We start from the raw sequence: 24,574 nt of genomic DNA on the forward strand, positions 1-24,574 counted from the left end.
AGCTGACTGCCTGCTGGAGGAATAAGAATAAAGCACCCGGTTTTTCCCTGTGACCACTTCTTACCAAGGGTCAACAACTAACTTTGTTTATTCATTTTACGGTATGCTTGTGGAATTTACATTTCCATCCATATTATTTGTAGTTATCCAAATGGTATCATTTAGTAATGTTTAGTGCCGAAATTCCCGAGGAATGTAAATAATCGAAGTCCACGAGAGGAGAAAGAAAATGTGCCTTTTTTATATGCACTGTGTGATCAGTGAAGAAAAGATGATTTTGATAATATGAATAATACTTCTGAAACTTAAAGCGCTGGATTGCAAAATATCCTGCTGTCTCTCGCCCACCACTGTTTTACCCTCGTTGTTCTCTTAAGCTGGATGTTCTCAATGAGCTCCTTATTTTTGCGTGCACAGTAAGAGCAGATTAAAATTGAGTGAAAATCTTCAGCTGAAACAAAGCAGCGATCAGGATGTAGTCACCAGTGTACTAATGGCTGCGCTGCGTGGCATTCCCCCGCGGACTCTTACTTCCACGCGCTCCCAGCTCCAAATTCTTCTCTGCTTGTGTGTCATCAGCGGCTCTTTGAGGCTCCAGGTGTTGCCCCACCTCGCTGAGGTGCAGTATGGGAGAGAACGGCTCACAGAGGGGCTCCTGGTTCGTCCCCTCGTACATCCACCCACTCTTCCTCTCCCGGCTGTCCCCCTCTGCGGACATGGCCATCGCTGTCTTCCTCACCTTCACAGGTCAGCGTGGTTTCAAGACATTTTCTACCAGTACTTTACACTTGAAGTTCAGTTCAGGCAGTCTTAGAAACACAGCAAAGTACTCTGTGCCTATTCCTTAATCGGTTTGCACAGCAAAATCAATAAAGCTACGGATAAAGAAATAAAGAAATGTGTTAATTTGTCCGGGTTGGCTGGTGTTGTGTGGAGCACGGTGCGTATTTGATTGGATGCTGAGCTGAATCCATGGCAGAACTAGTATTTTAGGACAGAAGAAACCAAGTTAAAGTAGCGCTTTCATTCCCATCTTCACTTCTCCTTAAACCAGTCGTTGCGTCAGTGCTGGGCAATGGAGTGGCGTTGTTGGTCTACTGCAGGAGACGGAAGAAGCTCAGACCTCCAGAGCTCATGATCATCAACCTGGCCCTCTGCGACTTCGGGTTCAGCCTTCTGGGAGGGCCATTTTTCATCATTTCCAGGTACACAACTTTGTTATTACCTAATAAGAAGCCAGGCTTCGGCCGAAGGGCGATGCTACTGTGAGTATAGTGCAACATCTAAAAAAAGAAACGACGACGGTGATGATCTCTTAAGCAGGGGTTGGGGGGGGACTTTTCTCTGCCTCTTTCAGCCTGTGTCACGCCTGGGTGTTTGGGGAGGCAGGGTGCCTTTGGTATGGCATTCAGGGCTTTGTGTTCGGCATCGGCTCCCTGCTCACCACCTGTCTCATTTCTCTGGACCGTTGCTTGAAGATCTGCTGCTTAAGATACGGCAAGTCTGAGACATAATCATGTGGCGTGCACTTGCACATGCCTGCACTCTAAATACTGAATAATTTGAATAAATTCAGCACCAGTCAGAAGTTTGGACACATTTTCTCATTCAATTCAATGAGAATCTGTATCCAAAGGTTTCACTGGTACTGTAGGTGCATTTCTTGGCACGCAGGCTTTTACCCAAACCTCACTAACACAATACACATGAATTATTAATTACGCACGACCCTTTCTTTCTTCTTAAAATGAATTGACTCAGAGTAAGTGATTTAAAAGTTATGCATTTTAGTGAAAGTCCATTAAACCCGCTAATAAAAAATATACTGGTGCTCTTAAACAGTGCCACTGAGTTCCCCATGTTTTTTCATGTTTATTTGCTCTGTAGGTCAATGGATTGAGAGACGCCATGTAACTCTGTCCATAGTGCTGGTGTGGGTTTACACATTGTTCTGGGCCTTACTGCCTGCTTTTGGCTTTGGAAGTTATGGACCAGAACCTTATGGGACAAGCTGCACCATAAACTGGTAAACCTCTCAATTGTTTTATTGTTTTTTGAAACAATACTTTGCATATCTGTGTATTCTCAGATTTCTTAGTGATAATCAATGTACGTGTCCAACTATTTAAAGGTGGAGCATGAGATCGTCTCTGTATGACAGAATCTACATTTTCCTCATCCTGATATTATGCTTTGGAATTCCAACACTCACCATTGTCGCATCATATTTGGCCATCCTTCTGACGGTGAGTACAAGTTACTTCATGACACAAGATGGAAGGTCTGGGAGCCGTGTGTGTATTCTGCACGTATTTTGTTCAGATGTATCAGTCACTTGCTTAGAGGCACAATGTGTGGATTAGCAAAATGTCAACTCTGGCACCTCCTAGTGAAAGTATTGAAAAAGACACCATGACAGAGAGCAAAGTGTGCACAGAAACAACTTTAATGCCATCAATAGACAAACAAGAGAGACACAGTGGCCAATCAGGACGAGGTACCACACAGACTTGGAAGCATAAATAATATAAATGTTAATAGATTTGCAAGGCAAGAAGCGACAAAATGCTCCAAACAATTTAAAATAAACTAAATTTGAAATGAGAAAATATTATACCATTGTTACATAATGGCTTTAACATATAAATATGGGAGTTATGTTGACTTTGTTAGTGCTTGTGAATTGTTGTCATAATTGGAGCATTAACTGTTGCTTCTGTTTTCAGGTCCACAGATCTAAACGCACTCTGGCGTCCATCCCGTCCTCTTCTGTCACTCACACCGGCAAAGAACTCAAACTTACAAAAGTAAACCCCACCAAGGAGGTTTTTTAGATTCATAAATGAACATATTGCAGGATGGAGAAAAAAAAGGCATTTTGTTGATTTCAGATAGCTGCTGTGGTGTGCACCACCTTCCTCCTGGCCTGGATGCCCTACGCTGCCGTGTCTCTGTTCTCCGCACTCGTTCCCAGAGATGATCAAGAGGCATCTCTGCAGACTGTCGTGGCGGAGTCGACTGAAATGACCCCGGGCTCTCCGAGGGCTCCGAAGATCCTCGACATCCCCTCACTGCTCAACTGGACCGCTGCCGAATATTACAGACAAATCCACTACGGCCCCGAGGAAAAGTGGAGCAGTGTGAACAACATTAATTCCGTCACTGGCCTGAGCGACGCCACGTTCAGGTCCACCCTTGACAGAGGGGCCGCACCACTGAGCAAGAGCCCCCAGCCGTCCTCCTCCCTCCCCCCCGTGGTCACCTTGATCCCCGTTTTGTTTGCCAAGTCCCACTGCATGATCAACCCGTTGATCTACCAGATCATGAACAGGGAGTTCAGGAATGACATCTACGCGATGCTTTTTGGAGAAGAGAAGGCGAAGAGAAGGCGAATGCAGGGGAGGAAGGAAAGCTGTGACAGTAAGGAACGCGTCTGTTGTTCTGAAAAGAAGTATAGGCTCTTTCCACCAAGGGCAAATAGTTAGTCTGTTTTCTTTTTAATCTTCTCTTCAAGGGAGCATCAGCGTCTCAGACTGCCCCAGCTGGAAGAGGAGAAGGAGCCATGTCCCTGTCTATGGAAAGAAAAAACAGACATCTGAAGAAGGAGAAGAACCGGGGAACAAGAGTGAAGGGGGAACAGACTCCTGAGGAGACGTTGGAGGATAGTGGGGGGGGGGGGGGGGGGGGGGGGGGGTAATGCGTTGGATCTGCAGCATCGGTGGACACAGAAGGAGAGATCTAAAATATATATAGAATAGAATATAGAAATATAATAATAACATATTTATGAAAATGTTCTTTCCTTGATGTCTTAGCTCTGCACCAGATTTGCTGCAACGGATGTCGTTACCATGACAATTTCAAGAAATGTTTGTACAAATAGGGGTATTTATTCTTACTTTTTACTCCCTTAATTGAACATCTTCCAGGGTCTTTCCATCACAAGATGAGTTAATTAACAAAACATCTATTTACTTATTTTTGTGAAGTGAAATGTTTGATGAATAAATTCCTGCCCGATAGTCTTTGGGTCCATTCCTTTTATTGCATGTATTTTCCTGTCCCATCTTTAACCCTTTACTGTTTATGAGTAGATGTAGTCTGCTGGCTGAACGCCTGCATGCCCTTCTTCTCTTTGTTAACCGTTTCTTAAGTCTCCATGCTTCCACTGGTAAGTCTGTGTTTACACCTGCAGTGAATTGTTGGTTTTCCGTTGTGCATTTCACTCCGTTATGAACCTTCCTTAACAAAAGGGTATTTTGACTGCATGCGACATGGTGACTGTAATGCAATTAAATGACCCTAAAACACTTCCAAAACACAATCAAAGTTGGACTTTCGGTGTTGGGGTGCATGTGGCGGGTAATTAAAACGTTTTCTTTTGTACTTGAATATTTGTAGTATTATTACTGTTTCATTAAATCATCCATGCTTGACTCCCAGTTGTATTCAACTCATAAACTAATGAACTAATTGTTTGACTGAAACAAAAAGCGGCAACCACAACAACAACAACAATAAAGCTGGTAAGTGTTGTGCTGCACAGAAAACAAGCAGTTAATGGACGAGCGCGTCTCTAGTCGAGTGTTTACGGTAACAGCTGCTCCTCCGATCCCGCAGCGCCCGCCGTCACATCTCGATGCCAGAACCTCCGTGACTTCGGTGGATTCCTTCTCCTCGCCCTGCGTCATTTCCTTCATCTAATCAACGTTTATTTTTTGCAGGCGTCGCCGCCGTTCGCATCCATCGCTCGCAGCCCGCTCGGCGTCGCTTTAGGATTTATTTGTTTATTTGTGGAGGTTTGGAGAGCACTGATCCGTCGGCCGACGTTAAGACCTCTGAGCTTTACGGATAAGATTCGTATTTAGAAGCTGTTATATAATCCGGCGAACGCCGGCGTTCTGAGCGCGCGCCGCGTGTTATTTAATTCCGTTGTGGCAATAAGCGCATTCCCGTCCGTGTTCATGCCAGATCTGCAGCGCTTCAGCTTCCCGTACCATAGCATGAATCCTTTGTTGGGGGGCAACGCGCATCTCCAACAGCATCCGCAGCAAGGTGAGGCTCCCGGACACCCGGACTCTCCGTCCGGGATCCTGCCCGACGCCGTTTTCGGTGGATCAGACCCGGCGTCCTTTTGGCTGGGTGAGCAATCCGGACCGGGACCCGACCATCCGGGGCCCGACTTCACCGCACCCTCGCAGACGTCACTTTACCTCCCCCACGGCCACTACCACCACCATCGCGCGGCTGTGTCGCAGCCCCCCGCCGCCATGGCTCTCAGAAACGACCTGGGATCCAACATCAGCGTGCTGAAAACGCTCAATCTGAGGTTCAGATGCTTTCTAGCAAAAGTGCACGAATTAGAGCGAAGAAATAAGATTTTAGAGAAGCAGCTGCAGCAGGCGCTGGACGCCAACAAAACCTGTCAAGGTGGATGCTGCGAGAGCAGGGGACGTACCCAGGAGGCAGGTGTGCAGACGGGATTTGTCGGGACCCTACCTCTCCGGCCCGGCTCCCTTCCCTTCCACAACACCAACAACTCGGCAAGGAGGCCGACGGCGCAGTTCACACCACCGCTGGCTTCAACCCTGTCGCCTGCTGCTGCAGAGAACCCCGGCTCGACCCAAATAAATGCAACTTATTCTCCGGCCATCACCATCAGCCAGGCCTCCCCCTGCGGGGACTCCCCCGGCTCCGGCTCCAAAACCTTCTGCAGCGCCAGCGCCGGTCCAGGGAGCTCTGCCAACCCTCCACCACGGTTTCTACCGGGCACCATCTGGTCCTACAACCACACACGGAGGTTTGGCCCCGGTGCCGAGCGTCTGACCAGCCCCGGAGTCCCCTGGGTGCAGCCTGACGGAGTCGGGGTCCAGATTGACACCATCACGCCTGAGATAAGAGCCCTGTATAACGTCCTGGCCAAAGTGAAGAGGGAGAGAGACGAGTATAAACGCAGGTAAATGGAGTAAAAAGCCTTTTATTGTAATTGTAACAGGCCTACAGGGGGAATGAGGTTGTACTGTAGTTTCCTAAAGTGTGTGTGTGTGTGTGTAATGCGACTGCAGTGTGTGTAAAGCAACTGCCGATTAGCTGTCTACAGCAGAAGTGGAGTCAGCACAAACCCAACTCCATCCTGCATGACCCTGCAAGCCTGCACCATGTCTGACCACAGAGGCCGCTGCTGGAAATACACCATAAACACGCAACAAGATAAACACATATCATATGAAGAATGAAGGTCAAATATCATTAGTGTGGACGTGTGAAGCTCAAACTGCTTCACAAATGTTCACTTCGGAGTTCATTATGCTGCCGAGATGACTCACCAGACTGTTGGGGGGGGGGGAGGGGGCACAAGCCAAGCTGAGTGAGCAGACATTTTTTTTCGGAAACTGAGATAATGAGAGACCGAAATGATGGTTTCAACCACAAACCCTGAAGGTGTTCAAGTTGGGTCTAATGTGAGTATTCACAAACACTACAATGCTTTACAGATTTACAGCTTAGCGCTTTAAAAATGTGAAGTTTGACCTGCAGTTGAAATTCTTTAATTTATACTGCTTTTTTTTGTTATAGATTAAAATCTTTCAATTCTTTTTTTTTTGTCTGACATGCTTCCCATGATAAATATTCAGCAGGTCAATTAAATAATGAACATGATGGATAGTTGCTGCACCATCATCATGGAACGTTGCTGGACCCACAATCACTTATTCATCATCAGCGTACCACAACAATGTTTCACGATGACGTCACCGCTCCAGATCTGGATGCTCTGATTTCCAATTTTGGGAGATTGTCTGAGTTTCACAGAACACAAGATCTAACTCGTTGTGATCTTGTGGATTCTCCCTTTTTAAATGATTTGAGAAAACCGCCCACATCAGTTAAACCCTATTGTGACTTTGAAGGACATGGGGCAAGTTTTGGATCCATGTTCCAGCGCATTAAATTCCCTCATATTATGTCCAAATGAGCGGCCATACGTTCTTCACAGAGGAGATCCTGACCACAGTATGGTGGGCTATACACACACAATGTGGTCGTAGGTAGAGACTTGAGGCCGGATGAGTTGCTCATTTCAACAGTCGTGGTGTGTGTCTGCTGTTGACACTGAGTCATTCATTTTATTGAATTAAGTCCATTTTTTATTTGTTTGCTTTTATTTATACATTTTGAACTTTTTCGTTCAAGGACGACTTCTCCCCCCCCCCCCACACCTCCCCCTTTACCCTCCCTGAGCCCCTGCCCCTCACTCTCTCCCCTGTGCCTGCCACACTGTCATATTGTCTTTCTCAATTCCCCACACTGAACATGTCCCCTCATGGTCTCTACCTCCCTTCTCTCCCACTGCGCATCACCCTCTTCACACTCCACACTATCTGCAATGCAGCATGCACTGCGAGCTCTGACTGCCGGATGGGAGCTTGTCTTGCAGAAGGCGGCACCTCTCTTGCCTTCTGTTTGCGTCCGCCTTTAACTGATTAAAAAACATCCTCTACAACGGTAACAACTCCGGTTTCATGACTCAGTTTCTTTTCGGAATTAGTATTCCCCGAAGGACCCGATGTGCCGCAGCATTCTGCATTTAAAGCGACATTTATATAAGAAGCTACATCCTCTGCAGTGACTCTTGTTCCATGGGCACGTGTGCTGTATGAAGTCGCTGAATATATAGCTCAGGCTTTTCCATTTCAGATATGTGGTCACGCCGTCTGGGCTGCACGAGAGCATCGCAATTCAGCATTAAATGAAAATGCAAACCTGATCCCGTAGCGTCATCTGATTTTATGTATCTGGAGGAATTTGGTTGTTGTAGCGTTTCTATGTGGCTAGTCAGATGCGCTGGAGATGATATATGATTTGACCTTTCAACTTACTGAAATGAGTGATGTCATGTATCCCTTTATACTACAGTGGCCTTCCGAACTTGGTGTAAAAGATGCATCATTCGCTGTTTATGTGAAACAACATGTTCTATATTTACATTACAAGACACTAACATATTCTTTATTTGTATATTCAATGGGACCTTTAGGTGGGAAGAAGAATACACTATGAGGATGGATCTGCAACAGAAAATAGCCGACCTACAAGAGGTAACTTTGTGCGTGTTTGTGTGCATGTGGGGCGCTGGAGCCCAACAATGCGGTATGTCTGAACCAAAGTTGTACTTTCGCTGTTGCTTAGCTGGTAGTTAAATAGTTTAGATGAGGCTTTTTACGTAACTGATAACATTGGGAAAAAGCTGCTTGCTGCTGCGTACCGTGTTCAAGCTGTCTGCAGTGTTCTACACTGGCAGACGTCCTGACTCATGCAAAGCTGTTCCACTCTTTTGTTAGTGTTTTCTTCAATGTTTTTGCATCTGATCATTACCTAATGCAGCGACCATTCTCATTTAAATGACCACACTATATTTTCAATGAAATAGTTATTTCTTTATAAAATATCAAATTCATCAGGTTGATTGCCACATGTATGCTTCCTGCATCTTTGTCTTTATGTATGGTTGTACCAATTTCTTGTGTGTGTGTGTGTGTGTGTGTGTGTGTGTGCGGTGGCGGCTAGGCGTTTCTTCACATGCACCTGTGCCGATGCCAGGAATCTGAACCTGACCTCGTTTAGCAGGCAGCAAATCAAAAAAAGTAGATCACACAGTTATCACAGTGAAAAAAAAACACGGGTCCTCACCATTGCTGTAGCACATGGACCAGTCGACAGAGAATTATGAAGCCCTAACACAAATCTGGAGAATCCCCAGAGGAGATCATGCATTTTAGGATTTACAATGTTCCATGCACTTTGCAAGTGTACTTTTATTAATGCTGTCGATGACCTGTGCTTTCATAATGTGACCTGTACTTTGCAGCAAAGAGATGCACCAGTGCATGTGGCTTCTGTTTTTGCGCTTCTACGTGTTTAGTTTTTTTATATTTTGTTTTTATGTGTGCAGGACCTGCAAGAGAGTGAAGGCTGTCAGGACGAGTTGGCTGTCAGAGTTAAGCAGCTGAAGGCCGAGCTGGTTCTCTTCAAAGGCCTCATGAGTAATGTGAGCAAACCACACGTTCATACTCTCTAGTCTATGCACATGAACGCTAACTATATGTCTTCCCGCTTTTCAGTGGATGAAATGTGGCATTCAGCTCTCAAAATACCACAAATCCTGGAAAAAAACCACCTCAATGTCACTTGACCATTTACTGACGCTTTATACATGGTTATACATTACAGAGAGATACGTTTTTATTAATCCCTTATATGATGCATGAGAAATTACTTTACTTTATTTCCAGTAAATACACATTTTAATAGAATGTCTGGTACATTTCTTACTATGGTTCCTTCCATGGTCTGTAGAACCTGTCTGATTTGGACAGTAAGATCCAGGAGAAAGCCATGAAGGTGGACATGGACATCTGCCGCAGGATCGACATCACCGCTCGCTTGTGTGACGTCGCTCAGCAGAGGAACTGTGAAGATGTCATCCAGATGTACCAGGTACCAGGATCAAATCTGAGGCGCTAACGTTCTCACCTCTGGTTCTTTTGTTTTTTCCACGCAGTGCTCGGCGAAAAAATGTATAATTACTGCCACGCTATAGTTCCAGGAGTCAACAAGTCACTATGTGTGAACCGTTTCCTTGAATATTTATGCCGATGGTCTAAATCCTGATGGTTTCCCAGCAGGTTCCTAACCCATCAGCGCTTCACTGCCGCCGGAAACAAACTCCTCTGTCTTTCAACGGCAGCGAGGGCGATGATCCCGTCAGCACCTCTGAAAGCGACGGCGGAGGGGTCAAAGATGGAGACAACTGTGGCTCATCGGCCAATCAGATCAATGAGGAGATGCAGAGGATGCTGAACCATCTGTGGGTGGTCTAACTTCTAAATATTAGTGCATTTTAGTCCTGCAGCTAATGTGTGAATGTGTGTATGTTTTCGTTTGTTTTCATTTTAGACGTGAATGTGAGTTTGAGGACGATTGCGATAGTCTGGCCTGGGAGGAGACTGAAGAGACTCTGCTCCTTTGGGAGGACTTCCCAGGATGCACTCTGCCACCTGACCCCACCCACCCACCGGGAGAGGTAAACCAGGGTGGAACGAATCATTCCAATGAGATCCGTTTAAAGGAAGGGACGTTTACCTAAATAAGTGGAAACGGAGTACTATGACAACACCTACACAACATAATAAAAACAAACCAAACATTTAACTTTGTTTAGTCTTTTAATGCTCACATCTGTTAACAGGACTCCCTTCACTGTGTCAGAAACATAATGATTCAGCTCTGTGGTCGTTTTCGTCTTGATTCTGTGTCCAGACACACAGAAGCCTGATGAACCGTCCCTGGCGTTTCCCTTTGCTGTAATCATTCAAGACTGCAATATCATTTTCTTATATTCTCTCAAATTTTAGCCAACCTTTGGGTTTGAGAATGACCTTCGATTTTGGATACGTGAGCAATGAGAAGATATAATCCATAATAAACATATTGAAAAGACACTAACATAACTAGTGGAAGTGGAATAAATCTGTGTTGGCTGGCCTTGAGATGCAGACCCAATTCCATCCCTGAATTATACTCTGACAACACTGTGAGAACAATTTGTGTCTTTGATGGGGATCTAAACCTTTTGTCACTTCAGCCGGCTGCATGCGCGTCTTTGAAGATCTTTTACATTTCTGTCTTTGGCGCTGACAGGAAGCTTCACAGTTCTGCTACTGCAGACAAAACAATAGACACACACACAGCCAGACCGATGCAGTGACTGAGCCTGTTATCAGTGTGTTTGTTTTTTCTAAGAAATGCTTGTAAGTATGTTTTCAATCACCGGCTGAGTGGTACTTTAACAATGGGCGAGCGAGGAGCTGCATGTCAGGGAAATTTGAGCTGATCGGAGCATTAAGCCATCTGTACTTTGATAGTTGTGTACTTATTGTGCTATGATTAGTAGCAGAAGTGGTAGTGCATTTTATCACTTGTATTCCTACATCCTGACCACAAACTTACTTGAAATGTTTCACTTCTCTGTCTCTCTCTCTACCAGGAGGACTGTCTGGAAAAGGTGATAAATGACACAGAATGTCTTTTCAAGTCCCGAGAGAAGGAATACCAAGAGACAATTGACCAGATTGAGGTTAGACACAGAATTCTAAATTGCACAAATATCCCTGTGCATATATGTGCTTTTCTTTTGGTCAGTGTCATTTATTTAATCACATGTCCTTTTCTGGTGCAGATTGCACTGTACTGCTCATTACTTTTAATCTCCCACGCATGCAAAAAACCACGTATCCAACTCCCTTTGTGCGTTTGTAATATGACTGAATATATGTCTTCTTACTCCAGCTGGAACTGGCCACAGCAAAGAGTGACATGAACCGGCACCTCCACGAGTACATGGAGATGTGTTCGATGAAGAGAGGCCTAGATGTTCAGATGGAGACCTGCAGGAGACTCATCACACAAAGTGGAGACAGGTAACAATATATCCTGAAACAGGAGTCAGTCCGTTTCATCTTTTTGGTCCTTTAGCTCCATAGTGATATACTTCACTATTTATCCCCTTACAACGTCAATAAGCAGTATACATGCATTTAAAGGAACAGTGTGTAAGAATACTGTTCCTTTTAAATATTTGTTTAAATCTCATTACACCCCAACAGCAATCTAAAAATCAAACCCTGAAAATATATATATATATCTGTAGCTATTGCAGTAATACGCCTGTCCAATCAGGTAATTCGGCCTGAATAGAATAATTTCTGGCTTCCTACCTACTTACCTGCAGAATCCTACATCTCCTCGCATACACATTACAGTATGTTATTAACTGTTTAGTCCATTTTTATACAGAATGTATAAATACTTTTACCATTTCCTCTCATTCCGTCATATGTTTGTGTTCGCGTCGCACAGTGACTCTGCGGCGCCCGTGTCCTCTGAGGATGGTGACCGGAGGGACAGCGACAGGTCCTCATCATCGCCGCCTTCTTCCTCGAGTGCTAAACGATCTTGACACTTCCTCATTCCAGCAGCAACGGAGGCTGTGCTCACATGACCTGCGACGCACCCAGCTACAGTACCGCGCTGATGCAATGCACCCCAGTAACTATGGCAACACCATGTTTACACATGAACCTCTTCATTTACGGAGTATTTTCCTTCTCTCCGTGCAAGTCCACTTTGGTCCGGGGAGACTTTTCAGAGCTGAAACTAGGAATGAGTATCTGGATTTCTGTCTTTACTACTTCATGCAGATGTCACTGACGCAATAAGAGGTCTTCTTATTGTAGGACCTAATATGACCTAGTTATTTTGTGTCTAAGAGCAGCAGTCAAGAAGTTTAATCTTATCATGGAGAAATGTAAGGATCCTGAATCTAAGTTAACGGGCCGATGTGCAGTACTGCATGCTACTGGAAAGCATAGCATGACTTATTCACTCCCAACACAGTAAGAACACACTTAAAAATCTGAAGGACTATCAGGCGAATATATGTTGTAGAGTTACTGGATCCTTATGGTCCACTCTATACAAAGTTACAGGCCTGTTATTATAAAACTATGACTAAACAAAGACAAAAAGGGGATAGTTGGGGTCTTGAAGTTACAGAGGTCTTTCTGTATTTCTCGGTGTAATAACCAGTTTAACCACAAGCAAAGCAAACCTTATTTAATTAATAACTCAAAACATCTCTGCTTTATTTAGCAAAGCATTAAGTGAGGAAATTATCAAATAAAGATCCAACGCATTGGCTGTGGAGCTGCAGGGTTGTGTCGCTAAATATCAAAATACCTCCTCCCTCTAGGATCGGATCCTAAAAAAAAGTAAATAGAAACCTTTGGTTGTCTGTCCCAGTTCTATTATTCATCTGCTGTGAATCACCTGAATGTAACCATGTTATTCATTAATGATGAGCTTTAAACTTAGTGGCTGAAACACAGGTAACATTTCTGTTATTAGCCACTAACACCAAAAATTTCCGAGTAGACCACTCACATTTAAAACATTTCGTAACAACGAATCTGAAATACATTGAACCTCACGTATAAATCTGTCAACGGTGCTTTATAACCAGCCCAAAGTCCCAGGTGAGCACAGAGACGGACGTCCCAGTCCCCATGGGAACTGCATTGGTTTTCAGTTTTAAATGCACCCTCTTGAAGTCAATGTTGGGTCTTCATTGCCCTCTGGCAATAATAATACCGTGTGATAAAGTGCACTGACGCCTGCCTGTTATGTAGCTGTAACTAATTAGTTTTATTTTCAGCAGTATTGTCAAAGGTCCGAGTCCGGCCTGGATGGTTTGAGCAGTGCTGTTCGGCTGAATAACCTAAAAGGAGAACAAAGGAATGTCAATAATAGAGTAAGTTAGCCATTTGGTGCCAAAATATAATGGCCCGATTGTAAATAAACAGAAAGCTGCAGTTAGATAAAAAAAATGTAAAACCTAATATAGCTGCTAAAGCTATTTCACCAAGGTGCTTGATGTATATAAACTAAACCTATTTTTGAGCCTGTTTGCACATAGAAAGGAAGAGCAAAGCCGAAATGTATACGAAACAATCAGCAATGCTACTTGTAAAACATGTAAGATAAAGACGTCAACATGCTGGAAACAAAACTTCTGTTACGTTCACGCGTCTCATTCATGTTGCAGGTGGGGATCTAGAATAATGAATTTTACACATACCATTTTTACTTTAAGTTTTATTACGTATATTTAACCGTGAGTGTTTTACTTACACCGCTACCGTAGAACATATATATATATATATATATATATATATATATATATATATATATATATTACCTTGCTGCTGGAATTCATCACTGGCATAGGAATCCCCCCCTCCACCCCCCACCATCACTGATCTTTCATCACACAACATTGTCTAAATATCGTCCTGGCGGTAGTTTGTGAAATATTTCTTCTGCTTCCGCTGCGTCAACACTCGGTTTCCACAATGGACGGTGGAGTTTAATCTTGTTTAAAGTGGTGCATGTGTGGCTGTCGCATTCATCTGAGTGCTAAACGCAGTGTTTCCACTACTGTTTGAAAAAAAGGAGGATGCCAGAGATAAGTTGTGTGGGACATAAAATGCGCCATTTCTTTTTATGTAAGTTTTACTTTTGCTCACCGCGTGAGTCTCTGTGTATGCATGTGCGTCTGTTTTTGGGTGTTATGTCTGTATAGTGAGTGTTTTTAAAAAGACTTTTACCGGGGCAAATCTACATCACAAGGAAAAACAAAACATTGGTCCTATTGGAGGTTGTCTCTATGTTTAGCATTTGAGACTGAGATGTCTTTTTGACAATAATCACCTCAAATATTGAAATTATCTAAATCAAATGACAATGGTGGTCTTTTTTTCCCATTGGTACGTTTTCTTTATAAGTGGATGCGGTTGCCAAATAAAGTCAGTTTAAAGATCACTCGCGTAAAAAAAAAAGACAAATGCAAAATGCTTAAACAAAATGACTGTAAAATGACTTTGATAATATATGTGTAATAGAAATATAGCTTTGGATCCTTGTGTTCAAAGACTGCAAACGAAGAATGTCCTCAGTCACACATATGGAAAGGAATAATTATGGAAAAGATGGCAGTCAATCACAACATATTTCTTTCACTTCTTTAATGAGTGGACAAAATAATCAGAACTAATTTGTGTCACAAAACAGTTTGATGATAATCCTGAGGAACTTCTCCAGATGTGTGACAATGCAGCTTAAAGCTTTTAACAGCAGAGCAAAGTGTCAGAGACTGAAAGAATAAAATATGCAACTGAGAGACATCGTTGTGTGTTATTACTTGTGAGGGAATATACATGTTTCCTTTTAGCAAGGAATTGGGTTTGTTGTGCTCGCAGCCTTAATTAATCGTATTTAAACGACTCAAGAGCTGCATCTCGGTGCAGAAATAATGCACAGATACTCTGTTTAATTATTATTAACAGAAACGGTTGACACGGAGCCCTGTCAGATTTTTTTTATAAATGCAATTTTATTGTTTGCAGTGAGTTTTTTCCCGAAATAACTAACAGGTTAAATTATGAAGTGATGAGAAATTGGAGGGGCGTGAATGGAACTTGCAACTTGTCTGGTCGGAGGAATTCATCTTCAAGGCAGTAATTGAGCTTTTTTTATTGAAATGTCTATTTCCACTGATTTAACTAAAGATTGTTTTGTACCCATTCTTGGTAATGTACTTTAACGAAATGGAAAATGTACAGTCATCAGAAATTCAAATTGCTGTGCAAAATGGTCTGCTCCGTCGTCACTATCATAGGGTTTTACAGTTTGAACGGAAAGTCATGAGGCTTTTACGCCGGAGCGTTAGTCAGAGTGCGCGCAGCTGGGTCGCCATGTGACAGCTGAACGTGTGAACAGAACCGCAGGTCGCTGGCGGAGATCAGTAGGCGAGACACAGGAAGGTGTCGGGGCATGGAAATAGTGACGGGTAGAGTGACTGAGAGAAAGAAAGAGTCACACCTTGAAGTTATCGAAGGAGGACAGAGGACACATTATTGTCAAAGGTAGAAATCTCTTGTTAATATTTTATTGGTTATCACTTATTCAAAGGACTAGAAATTGTTTTGGTGCTTTTAACTTTTATTGGTGTTTTTTTCTACAGATCACTTTGTACGGTTGGTTTTAATGTTCTCTGCATTGGTCTCCATAGAATGGGCCCCATGCAAAGCTTCGTGATCGTCGTGTTATCTGCAAAGATGGTGCTCTCAGTTCCGCTGGTAGTGATGTCCTTCAACCACAGTACAAAATAATAACATTTTACAAAGAAATAGTCTTGTTTGATTATAGTATAATACATGGGTGACAAATATATAAACAAGTATCGAGGTTTGTGTCTGATTGTGTTAATGCGTTAACAGACGGATGGGGCCCAGCATTCCCCTGGCCCAAGCTGCAAGATGTGCCCTTCAGGTAAGATGATATCAGGTGCAATAGCATCTTCTACTTCTGTCTTTGGTCTGTTTCTCATTTATTTTATTGTCTAAAAATCACTCTAAAACCCTGAGGCATATGGTGTCTATCTTTCCCTCCTGTTTCTGTTTATCTTGATGAAAAGTGATGCCTGCAGCGTAGACAGTTTGTGCTGTACGACCACATCCTTCATTGATATGCGCTCTGGGCGAGCAGCCTTTCTCTGCTCCTCTGGTTGTCCTCATTTGTTTCTTCTTGTTCTGGCAGGTAGTTATCAGAAGTCTTGTACAGAGTGTCAGTCCTGTCCTGCTGGATACTACACATCTGGTCCGAACCATGAATACAACTGCCATCCTTGCTACTTGGACTGTAAACCAGGTAAAGAAACCATTGGTCCTCGCTTCCCAACATTACGGCGTGATCCATCACTGAAGATGATGATGATGCCAATGTGAACGTTACGTTCCTACAAAAAAACAGAAAGGAAATATGCTTTTTGTTTTTCTGTTCTTACTCCCTTCCCTGTGATACAAATCTGTAAAATAATCTCTGTTTTCCACCATTTCAGATGGTCATATGAAGGTGGTTCAGAACTGCACCAGGAAGACGGATGTGAAGTGCGTCTGTGAAGATGGTTTCCGCTGCACAGATACGGTCCCATACTCGGAAAACTGCAGATACTGTGAGATTCAGGACACTACCACAACTGGTAAATACTAAGAAATGGAGGAGTTTAAATTCTGTCACCTAACAAGGGGTGTTAACACGGACAAATAATACAACCTTTTATTTAGAATAACAGCATTACTACTTGTATGCAGCCTTTGGCACCACTGTATTATGAATTGGCCACAAACCTCTTCAATGTTGCTGGTAAGAAATAATGAAACATTGCTAAATTACAAATAAGGAAATATATACATTAAATATAAGAGGTTTTTACTCTTCCACAACAGGGATGTTTTCTTTATTTTATTTCAAGAAGAATGAGAATGTAAAATGTTAATATGCAAAGTAATTATGGTTGTCATGTTTTAAAATGTGAAAACGTATGCTAGTAATTTAAGTTTAGTTTATACTCGGTACAAATTCTCACGTTCTAGTACCTCAAAAGCAGCTGCACACAACCACGAGTGACTCAAACACCTGCAGCATTTGTCATATATATCTACAGTTTGTTGCAATAAATTCCATTGTCAAGATTAACCAGTGAGATATTTGTCTGTTTTTTTCCTTTTTCACCAGAAGTAGCTGCTGTTGTTCCAGGCAAAGATAAACACACACCTCCCTCAGCTTCCTCAGGAAACAACAGCACTTCCCACAAACCCAGCCAATCTCCCAAGTATGTTATGGATTTCTTAGATAAAGTACATAATTAATACCACGCAACCAAGAACTCTAGATGACAGGGCTTTCATGTCACAATGCATTCATACAGATTATTTTAGCATTCGGTACAGACATCAGTGGCTTTGCAGTCTGTCTCTGTTCATTGGGTCCCATGTTTGAGATAGCTGACATATTCAACACCTCACCCTTATCTGACACAGGCGCGGCCCTCCGTTAGTCACACCGGCAGGAAATGATACACATCACAGAGGCGGTGAAGGTGAGACGGGTATATGGAGAGTGCACAATACGTTACATTTCCAGTGATAGACTGAAATGCCTTATGGATTGTAATGGACTGACTTTGATGATTACTTTTCACTAAATACAAGGTTGGATTATTATGGAATCAGGTACATATATCCATGGTACTCACTCATGGAGAATCTTACTTACTCTACCGACAGCTACGTTTCCTCCGACACAACAAGAAGGTTGTGAAGGAAGTGAAATTTCTCTGAAAATATTGTATTATTTTCCATGAAATCTGGAAAATAATATCCCTGGATTTGGCTTATCACTGTGGACAATATCTAACTCCATAATAGTCTACCTCCATATAGTTTAGAAACAACCACCTGCAAAACTAATAACTTCAGCCAAAGCTGTACTTAATGATTAGCAATAATACGCTGATGACAACTCGCTGTGTTGGCTAACCGGTTTATATGACCTTCTTCACATCAGCATGCCGACATTTCCGTTGTGAGCAAATTTGTATTTAGCAGTGACTCAAAGAAAGTCTTGTTTCTCTTCCTTAGACAAGACAAACGATGACCTGGTGGCCATCTTGTGTCCATTGGTTGCCGTGGGATGCGCGTCGCTTGGGATGCTTTTGTTCGTTTGTAGCACCAGAGGTGAAACATGTTTCAAGCGAGGTAATGTTGTCAAGCGAGTTTACATCCTTGAACGTTATGATCCCGTTACAATTGACTGAAATGCTTCCAGGAATGTATCATTAGCTCTATGGATTGTTATTTTCTTTATAAAACAAATGAATGTTGATGCATGATGCATCTTTGGTGGATATGTCTAAAAAATTGACTTTCTATTTTTCATCTATGTATCTATTGTTTTCCAGCTGTTATAAAATTATGCAATCTGGTAAGTAGCTCATTTCCAGGCTACTATCTATCATATATATATATATATTTTTTTTTTTGCACCAAACTAACGGACATGTTCTTTAGGGAGGAGCAGATGCTTCTCACAAGTCAAACGACTCGACTCATCACATCCCCAGAGACTCATTCAGTGCAAAGCAGCAGCCATCCTTCCTTTCCACAGCCAATCTGGGTACTGAAGACTGAAACAAAGACTTTCATGTGAAATGCTTGACTCACTCTGTGGAGTCATGATGAAAATAAAACGTAAACATGTAAAAGATGCAGCTGGGTTACTGTAATTATTCAGAGTTGTTTTAGTTGTTTGACTGTGTGAACTATATTTCAATGTACCTCCATGGGTCAATTAAAACATCCCTTTAAGTGCATTCTTTGTTTGTTCTAATCTCCGTAGGTCCGGTCCATGTCCACAATCCAGGGACAGTCATCTTTAGCTTGCTGAGTCAGTTTACAGGCCAAGCTGGACCGACCACTGAATGCGTGAAGAAATCCGAAAGAGTGAATAGTGAGGAAGAAGAAGAAGAAGAGAGATACTGTCCTGTGTTCCATCCCACTTCTTCTCCGAGTCCCCATCTCTCTAAAGAGGAGTGGAGGGGAGAGACTGAGAGCGTGTTCTTTCCCTCCCAGGAGCAGGGGAAGGACTGCCACATGTCCAAAGAGGAAGAGCTATGATTCATCCTGAAAACCCTAGAAGATTGCAGTTGGTGGTTACGTCCAGGCTCATCACAGACACGTTGTCTTAAAGGATGTGAAACCACGTATGGTTGGAGCGTGTGTGGAGTGTGGAGCCGATCCATCACGCCTTTTGCAAAATGTGAAGAAATCTCAGTGCTCTGCAGAGCCATTTTTATCTCCAGGTTCCAAGAAAACATGCAGTCAGTACCAACAAAAAACATGAACTGTGGGAAGAAAAGCTGGAGGGTGATCTGCCTTGTAAGTTATTAGGACATCAGATAAATACTCTTTAATAAATTTCTTGCTTTCAAGTATTAGAGTTGAATGTTTAATGTTCTGTATATATGAGGCACTTTACAACTATTATATCCACAATAAAGAAAGTAGAAATTCATGTTAAAAACATTTACATTTGATGTATTATCTGAAAAGTGTATATACACAAAAACACCTAAACGAAGATGTGAAATATCTGTCATGTACAATAGTACATACCTGCATTTGGACAACATACTGCACAACCTAAAGCGTATGTACAATCACTGCAGTGTCTGTTTGCCCCCATTTGTCATCAGTGTCCAAAAGCAACAGAAATGTTTTGCACTAAATGTCAAATCCCTGCTCATTACATCATTTAGCTGACGCTTTTATCCAAAGCAACTTGCATTACATTAGCAGTTAGGTGTCTTGCTCAGGGACTCACACCACCAACCTTGTGGTTCCCGGCGCACCCTTTCTACCCCGTCGCCACGTTGCCCATATAATAATAATGTGCTCATCAAGTTCAGGCTCTTCAACTCATACTTCACATTTCCCAAGAACTTCCTGAATGGGGGTTGATACTTGCTCATCCTCGGAGCATGGTGATGCTGGTTGGGGATCTTTAGCCAACATGTAGCCTGAGCAACAAAATAATAAGAGCAAGTTGTCTTTGTGATTTAATTGAAATAGAAAGTAATAATCACTGGATTTGAATGAAAACGTGTTCTGTGTCAGGTTATCTGCCTCGTTATAATAGCCTACTAACCGTGTTTGGATTTAATCCACAGCATAAAGGGCTTGATTTTTGCAACAGCAGCAAGCGTGATCCCTGCACACAGGAGGGCGATTATTACTACGAACCACGCCGTCTCTGTAAGACATTTTAGAAAGATTGAGATAAAGCCTCATCAGAGAAGTACTTTTTTTTTTTTTTAACTCTCCCTTACCTTTGATTGGTTGAGAAGTTGTCCGGAGAGTGGGGATGGCTCCTGGTTTCAGGAATGTAGGGGAAGAGATCAAAAAATAAAAACGTTATCGGCTCAGTGCAGACACAAGGTCCCTTAAAGTCCAGATTCACAACCACGTGTTGCTGATGTTGGTTGCTGTCCAACTGATGCTGAGGCAGAGCAGATGTGTCTGATCCATTTTTATGGTAACTATTCATCCTGATATTAAGTTTGTTTCACAGTTTTTCATGTTTCATATGTAGAAACGTGAAAAACGTTTAAACTTTTCAAAACGTCTGCTTGTTATTTTAGAGAAGTCTGCCAAGACTGTACATTTGAATAGATCAGACAAAAGTTTTTCATTTTTAAAAATCATCTTTCTGGTGTGCTGCTGCAGCTGACTCTCGGGTACCTGTAGTGGATGGAGGGAGTGTGGGTTTGGTGGTAGTGGTGGATGGTATCGGCACACACTGTTTGCAGGGATCGTCTTGGCATCTGTAGCCAGCTTCACATCTGCACACAGCGTTACGAGTGCTGCTACATTCCGAGTGATACTCCATGTGTGCTGTGATCAAAAAATTACCGAAAGTCAGTAGTCATTAAAAGATCAAAGTCAATCATAATTCTGAGTTAGCATGTGTGACACATATGCACAACGGGTGCCTGTAAAACGTGACATATATCAGAAAATGAGAAATGACTCACAACCTGGGCAGGTACAGATTTTGGTTTTGTGTCATAAAACGGTTATCGTCTCTTTTGATACCTGTTCTTTAAAGACTGTCACAACCGTTATTGCTCAGTGAAAGCACATTTTTACTTTACCTTCTTTGCAGAATAATGTGCATACTTCAATACCAATTCAGAAATGAACAAAGAGATGAACACTTCTATGAGTCCCATGGAGGCATAAACAATACAATACAATACGTTTTGCGAACGTAAGACTATTTCTAAAGGGCCTTGGTTAAAACTATTGCACTGCTATTATTGTTGTAATTCAAGAGCAGAGGATTTTGTGTGGGTTGAACCATTTCCGACTGAATTAGTTTCGATAGCTGTTAATTGGCATACGGCCGCTTACCCGTTGGATGTTTTTGACATTTTAAACACCCACCGTTGTCCCCTCCAGCGTAATGTCAGACTGTAATACAGCTGCACTTTAACATCGCATCAACACATGCTAACCTTTTGATTACCATCTGTAAAGAGAGCCCCTCGGCGTAAAAAGTCAAAACAATCACATGTACTTTCTGACACTTCTTTGTTTTTTTCCTCAGTGACCTTTAAAAAAAAGCACAACAAGCTGTTTTTGCTCTCATGTTGCGGAGCAGAGACGTGAGTAACAACATAGGAGACGACATTTTAGTGTCTTTTCTGTTTTTCTCTTATTTTTCCACCGACAAGACAATGGTTTAACTTTTGTACCTCCTCTTGTCTTCACTGCAAGTAGTGGGCTGTGCTGCTGTTATACCGTTGGTACTGCGGTCAGATCCCACCCAAATAACCTCTGAGCTGGTTACAGCAGTTTCTCAGACCCCCAGGCCCCTTTTAGTCTCTCTTTGACTGTGTCCCACCATGACACACATAAGGGGAAATCCCCTCCGTATATGTGCCCCCCCGTGGTCTCTATCAGCAAACATGACAGACTCTACACACAGTAGAGTTCAGTAATAACAGCACATCTTCTTTCAGTTCTGCTGTTCCGGACTTGTGGCGGACTTGACTTGACTGGTCACATCTCACAACCCACATCACGCTCAAAGAATGATGTAATCTCTATACTAATGATCATAACCCGTTAACAGGTTAATTCACCTATTCAAATTGTTGAATGCACTTATTGTAAGTCGCTTTGGAAAAAAGCGTCAGCTCATTGCCATGTGATGTAATGTAATGTCAATTGTGTGTCTGGGAGATATGGCTTGTAAAACATGTAATATCACAAAGGCTGTTTCAGTTGCGTGTCCATAAGTAGGATTGTCACAGTCGGGGTCTCGCATATATATTTGGCACGCCGCCAATGAGAGAAAAGCTGTGAAGTTACTCACGTTTATCGCAGTTTTCGCAAAATTCGCAGCCCAGCTCCTCGTTGGGAGCATCCGTGTACCGGCGACCAGTGCAGGACTGACACTCAATTCCACAAGTGCGATCTGGACGCCGCACCATATGTTTCCCTGAAATAATACAATATTATAACTCATTTGCATTAAATCTATGAAATATATTTAAAAAAGGAGTAGTGGTACAGTACCTGGAGGGCACTTGTCACAGCACAGCTGGGGTCCGTCCATTGGCCAGGCATATTGTGTTTTATTGCAGTTTATGGGACAGACGGGAGAAAGGAAGGAGAGACTGAACAGGAAAGTAAAAACAAAATAACAGTCTGGCTTCATCTGTGAAGAAGAAAAGCAAAGAAAGAAGTGTGAGGTGTGAGGTGGAGGAAAACAGTTATTTATTTGATTTGATTTATACACAAAACAGACACAGAGGGAAACGTTTTCTTTAGAAAAGATGCCCGACGCTTTGTAGTATTCTCACGTCACAATAAATATACATCACAATATATAGTACTTATCAGACAACGTAGGAACGAGTAAAATAAGCCCTGCACTAACATAAACTGCTTTTTTAAAAATGTTACATCCTAGAGGAAGGAAGATTACAGGAAGCTAAACACACCGACAGCTACGGTTGAAAAGATCAAAGCCCTTACTTACCGTGGACGAGAGTGTGAGAAGAGATGTAGCCTGAGACCCTCCGAGTGGGAGACTGAACAGGGGAGCAGAAGTGTATCAGGGGATATTTGGTAAAGGGATGACTCATTGTGAAAGCCTAACATCTTGATGCAGTTGGGGAAATGTCCCTGCTCTCTGCTGCTCTCTCTCATCCTGTGCCGGTGTTCTGCTGCGACCCCCTGGCTCTGTGCACAAAACACGACCTCCAGCCTCCACGTTCTTTCCACGGGCACCGTCTCTCTCGTTTCTTCAAAAATCTTTCCTTTGGCTGCAAACAACCGCTCAGGCTCTCTCACTCTATCAGACACTCTCTCTCTCTCTGTCTCTCTCTCTCTCTCCCTCTCTCTGTGTATGTCTTACACCGGTCTCTTCCTCTGTCTTACACCTGCACGGCAGGGTCATTTCAGTACATAATACTCATTTGACTCCAAGCGCCCAACTTGCTCTTACAGAAAGCTGATGAGAGGATAATCATTTTACCAGGAACATACATCATTCTGATGAGCTTCTCTGCAACGTTATCATACACAGGAGTGAGGAATGAAGACAGTTACCTGTCAACAAACCAAACGTGACATTAGTCATCTCACGCTTCACACAGAGTTTGTTACGGTATGTGGTGGCGGACCCAAATGCAGAGACCAGGAGGTACAGGGGAAACTAGTTTATTGCCAAGGACGCAGCTATGGAGACAGTGGGGAATGGCAGGGACATCCAGGCGGGGACCGGCAGACCGGGAGGACGGATAACTGAAAGGACACAAATACAGGGTCAGCGGAAAAGCGGGCAGACCAACAATAAACTTCTATTGCTGAGAAAACACTCAGACAAGCGCAGTCACTACCAGGCAGGCTGGACAAGGATCTGGCGACGAGTGGATGAGGAACCCGGGGTAGATATACTGCAGGGTGATTAGTTGATTGAAGGCAACTTTGTAGCTGAGCATGTGAGTCTGAATAAGCTTCAGACTGAAGCCACGCCCCTACCACACCACACAGGTAGGAGGCGTGGCCCCGCCGGGACGGAGCTTCAGGTAAGAAGACATGGCTTTGTGAACGATCTGATCAGATGTAGTGGCGTGTAACGTACTTCTCGTGAATTGAAATACTGCTATTTTCCTGCCGTGTGTAGTACTTTATGCGTGCAGTACAGATGAGTATCTGCCCCTTGTTCTGATGACACTAAATTGTAGCAGTAATGAGTGTTTGGGGAAGTCTTCTATTGTCGCAGAAAAAAATTGAAGTGTTAGAAAGTGTGCTGTTTATCACCAAGCAATCGATTGCTTGGTGATAAACAGCTAATCGCATTTAGTGTGGAGAGCTTTTAGGAACACTTTTTTAAAAAATTGTCTTTGAAAACGAGTCGGCACCTCAGCAACATCCTTAGACGTTGAGTGGCAGCCTTTCTTCACCTCGGCACGTCCCACATTCAGCGCTCATGTTACGCTCTTCTCACAACATTGATCCTTCGACCGTCCGTCGACTGCAGAACC

The 24,574-nt window shown here is 43.0% G+C and overlaps 4 protein-coding genes and 1 long non-coding RNA gene across 13 annotated transcripts; 3 read left to right on the forward strand and 2 right to left on the reverse strand.

Moving 5' to 3' along the window:
• Positions 1-611: 611 nt before the first annotated feature.
• On the forward strand, positions 612-4,022 carry opn9 (opsin 9). The gene is made up of 8 exons (XM_040165777.2): positions 612-747; positions 1,055-1,205; positions 1,358-1,497; positions 1,888-2,026; positions 2,132-2,246; positions 2,727-2,807; positions 2,892-3,420; positions 3,515-4,022. Exons 1-8 carry the CDS (start codon positions 627-629, stop codon positions 3,646-3,648), a joined length of 1,410 nt encoding a protein of 469 aa, XP_040021711.2. The 5' UTR covers positions 612-626; the 3' UTR covers positions 3,649-4,022.
• Positions 2,431-4,840, reverse strand: LOC120810886 (uncharacterized). Its single transcript, XR_013453733.1, has 2 exons — positions 4,593-4,840; positions 2,431-3,572 (listed from the first exon to the last, which is right to left on the reverse strand). It is a non-coding gene; the product is annotated as an uncharacterized LOC120810886 (long non-coding RNA).
• On the forward strand, positions 4,599-14,797 carry iffo1b (intermediate filament family orphan 1b). 3 transcript variants are annotated; one of them, XM_040165745.2, is made up of 9 exons: positions 4,599-5,956; positions 8,039-8,099; positions 8,954-9,049; positions 9,358-9,498; positions 9,684-9,868; positions 9,958-10,084; positions 11,048-11,137; positions 11,350-11,480; positions 11,920-14,797. In XM_040165745.2, the coding sequence occupies exons 1-9, from the start codon at positions 4,965-4,967 to the stop codon at positions 12,017-12,019; spliced, it is 1,923 nt and encodes a 640-aa protein (XP_040021679.2). In that variant the 5' UTR covers positions 4,599-4,964; the 3' UTR covers positions 12,020-14,797. The 3 variants fall into 3 exon arrangements, with proteins under 3 accessions (XP_040021679.2, XP_040021680.2, XP_040021681.2); XM_040165746.2 differs by having other exon boundaries at positions 9,687-9,868; XM_040165747.2 differs by lacking the exon at positions 11,920-14,797 and having other exon boundaries at positions 11,350-11,484.
• A 526-nt stretch (positions 14,798-15,323) lies between these two features.
• On the forward strand, positions 15,324-19,539 carry LOC144389601 (uncharacterized). Of its 6 annotated transcripts, none has more exons than XM_078094964.1 (11): positions 15,324-15,542; positions 15,641-15,755; positions 15,897-15,948; positions 16,216-16,326; positions 16,517-16,657; positions 17,194-17,290; positions 17,499-17,557; positions 18,099-18,215; positions 18,419-18,441; positions 18,528-18,633; positions 18,856-19,539. In XM_078094964.1, the coding sequence occupies exons 1-11, from the start codon at positions 15,451-15,453 to the stop codon at positions 19,131-19,133; spliced, it is 1,191 nt and encodes a 396-aa protein (XP_077951090.1). In that variant the 5' UTR covers positions 15,324-15,450; the 3' UTR covers positions 19,134-19,539. The 6 variants fall into 6 exon arrangements, with proteins under 6 accessions (XP_077951090.1, XP_077951091.1, XP_077951093.1 ...); XM_078094965.1 differs by having other exon boundaries at positions 17,197-17,290; XM_078094967.1 differs by having other exon boundaries at positions 15,341-15,542; positions 15,689-15,755; positions 17,197-17,290.
• On the reverse strand, positions 19,451-24,574 carry LOC120810871 (tumor necrosis factor receptor superfamily member 5). Of its 2 annotated transcripts, none has more exons than XM_040165842.2 (8): positions 23,927-24,574; positions 23,065-23,831; positions 22,599-22,740; positions 22,396-22,521; positions 20,757-20,909; positions 20,345-20,386; positions 20,164-20,268; positions 19,451-20,035 (listed from the first exon to the last, which is right to left on the reverse strand). In XM_040165842.2, exons 3-8 carry the CDS (start codon positions 22,738-22,740, stop codon positions 19,935-19,937), a joined length of 669 nt encoding a protein of 222 aa, XP_040021776.1. In that variant the 5' UTR covers positions 23,065-23,831; positions 23,927-24,574; the 3' UTR covers positions 19,451-19,934. The 2 variants fall into 2 exon arrangements, with proteins under 2 accessions (XP_040021776.1, XP_077951096.1); XM_078094970.1 differs by having other exon boundaries at positions 19,801-20,035; positions 20,164-20,226.

Source organism: Gasterosteus aculeatus, chromosome 20, assembly GCF_964276395.1.
Source record: "Gasterosteus aculeatus chromosome 20, fGasAcu3.hap1.1, whole genome shotgun sequence".
Lineage (NCBI taxonomy): Eukaryota > Metazoa > Chordata > Actinopteri > Perciformes > Gasterosteidae > Gasterosteus > Gasterosteus aculeatus.

Bases quoted from the DNA above. Each gene is read 5' to 3' on its own strand.
- LOC144389601 (XM_078094964.1), top strand. From the start codon at position 15,451: ATGGAAATAGTGACGGGTAGAGTGACTGAGAGAAAGAAAGAGTCACAC. The intron at 15,543-15,640 runs GTAGAAATCTCT...TTTTTTCTACAG, and splicing joins AGGACACATTATTGTCAAAG to ATCACTTTGTACGGTTGGTT. The intron at 17,291-17,498 runs GTATGTTATGGA...TATCTGACACAG, and splicing joins AAACCCAGCCAATCTCCCAA to GCGCGGCCCTCCGTTAGTCA.
- iffo1b (XM_040165745.2), top strand. From the start codon at position 4,965: ATGCCAGATCTGCAGCGCTTCAGCTTCCCGTACCATAGCATGAATCCT. The intron at 5,957-8,038 runs GTAAATGGAGTA...TGGGACCTTTAG, and splicing joins AGAGACGAGTATAAACGCAG to GTGGGAAGAAGAATACACTA. The intron at 9,499-9,683 runs GTACCAGGATCA...ATGGTTTCCCAG, and splicing joins ATGTCATCCAGATGTACCAG to CAGGTTCCTAACCCATCAGC.
- LOC120810871 (XM_040165842.2), bottom strand. From the start codon at position 22,740: ATGAAGCCAGACTGTTATTTTGTTTTTACTTTCCTGTTCAGTCTCTCC. The intron at 20,910-22,395 runs GTGAGTAACTTC...TTTTGATCACAG, and splicing joins TTGCGAAAACTGCGATAAAC to CACACATGGAGTATCACTCG. The intron at 20,387-20,756 runs GTACCCGAGAGT...TCCTGAAACCAG, and splicing joins ACTCCCTCCATCCACTACAG to GAGCCATCCCCACTCTCCGG.
- opn9 (XM_040165777.2), top strand. From the start codon at position 627: ATGGGAGAGAACGGCTCACAGAGGGGCTCCTGGTTCGTCCCCTCGTAC. The intron at 1,498-1,887 runs GCAAGTCTGAGA...TTTGCTCTGTAG, and splicing joins GATCTGCTGCTTAAGATACG to GTCAATGGATTGAGAGACGC. The intron at 2,247-2,726 runs GTGAGTACAAGT...TTCTGTTTTCAG, and splicing joins ATTTGGCCATCCTTCTGACG to GTCCACAGATCTAAACGCAC.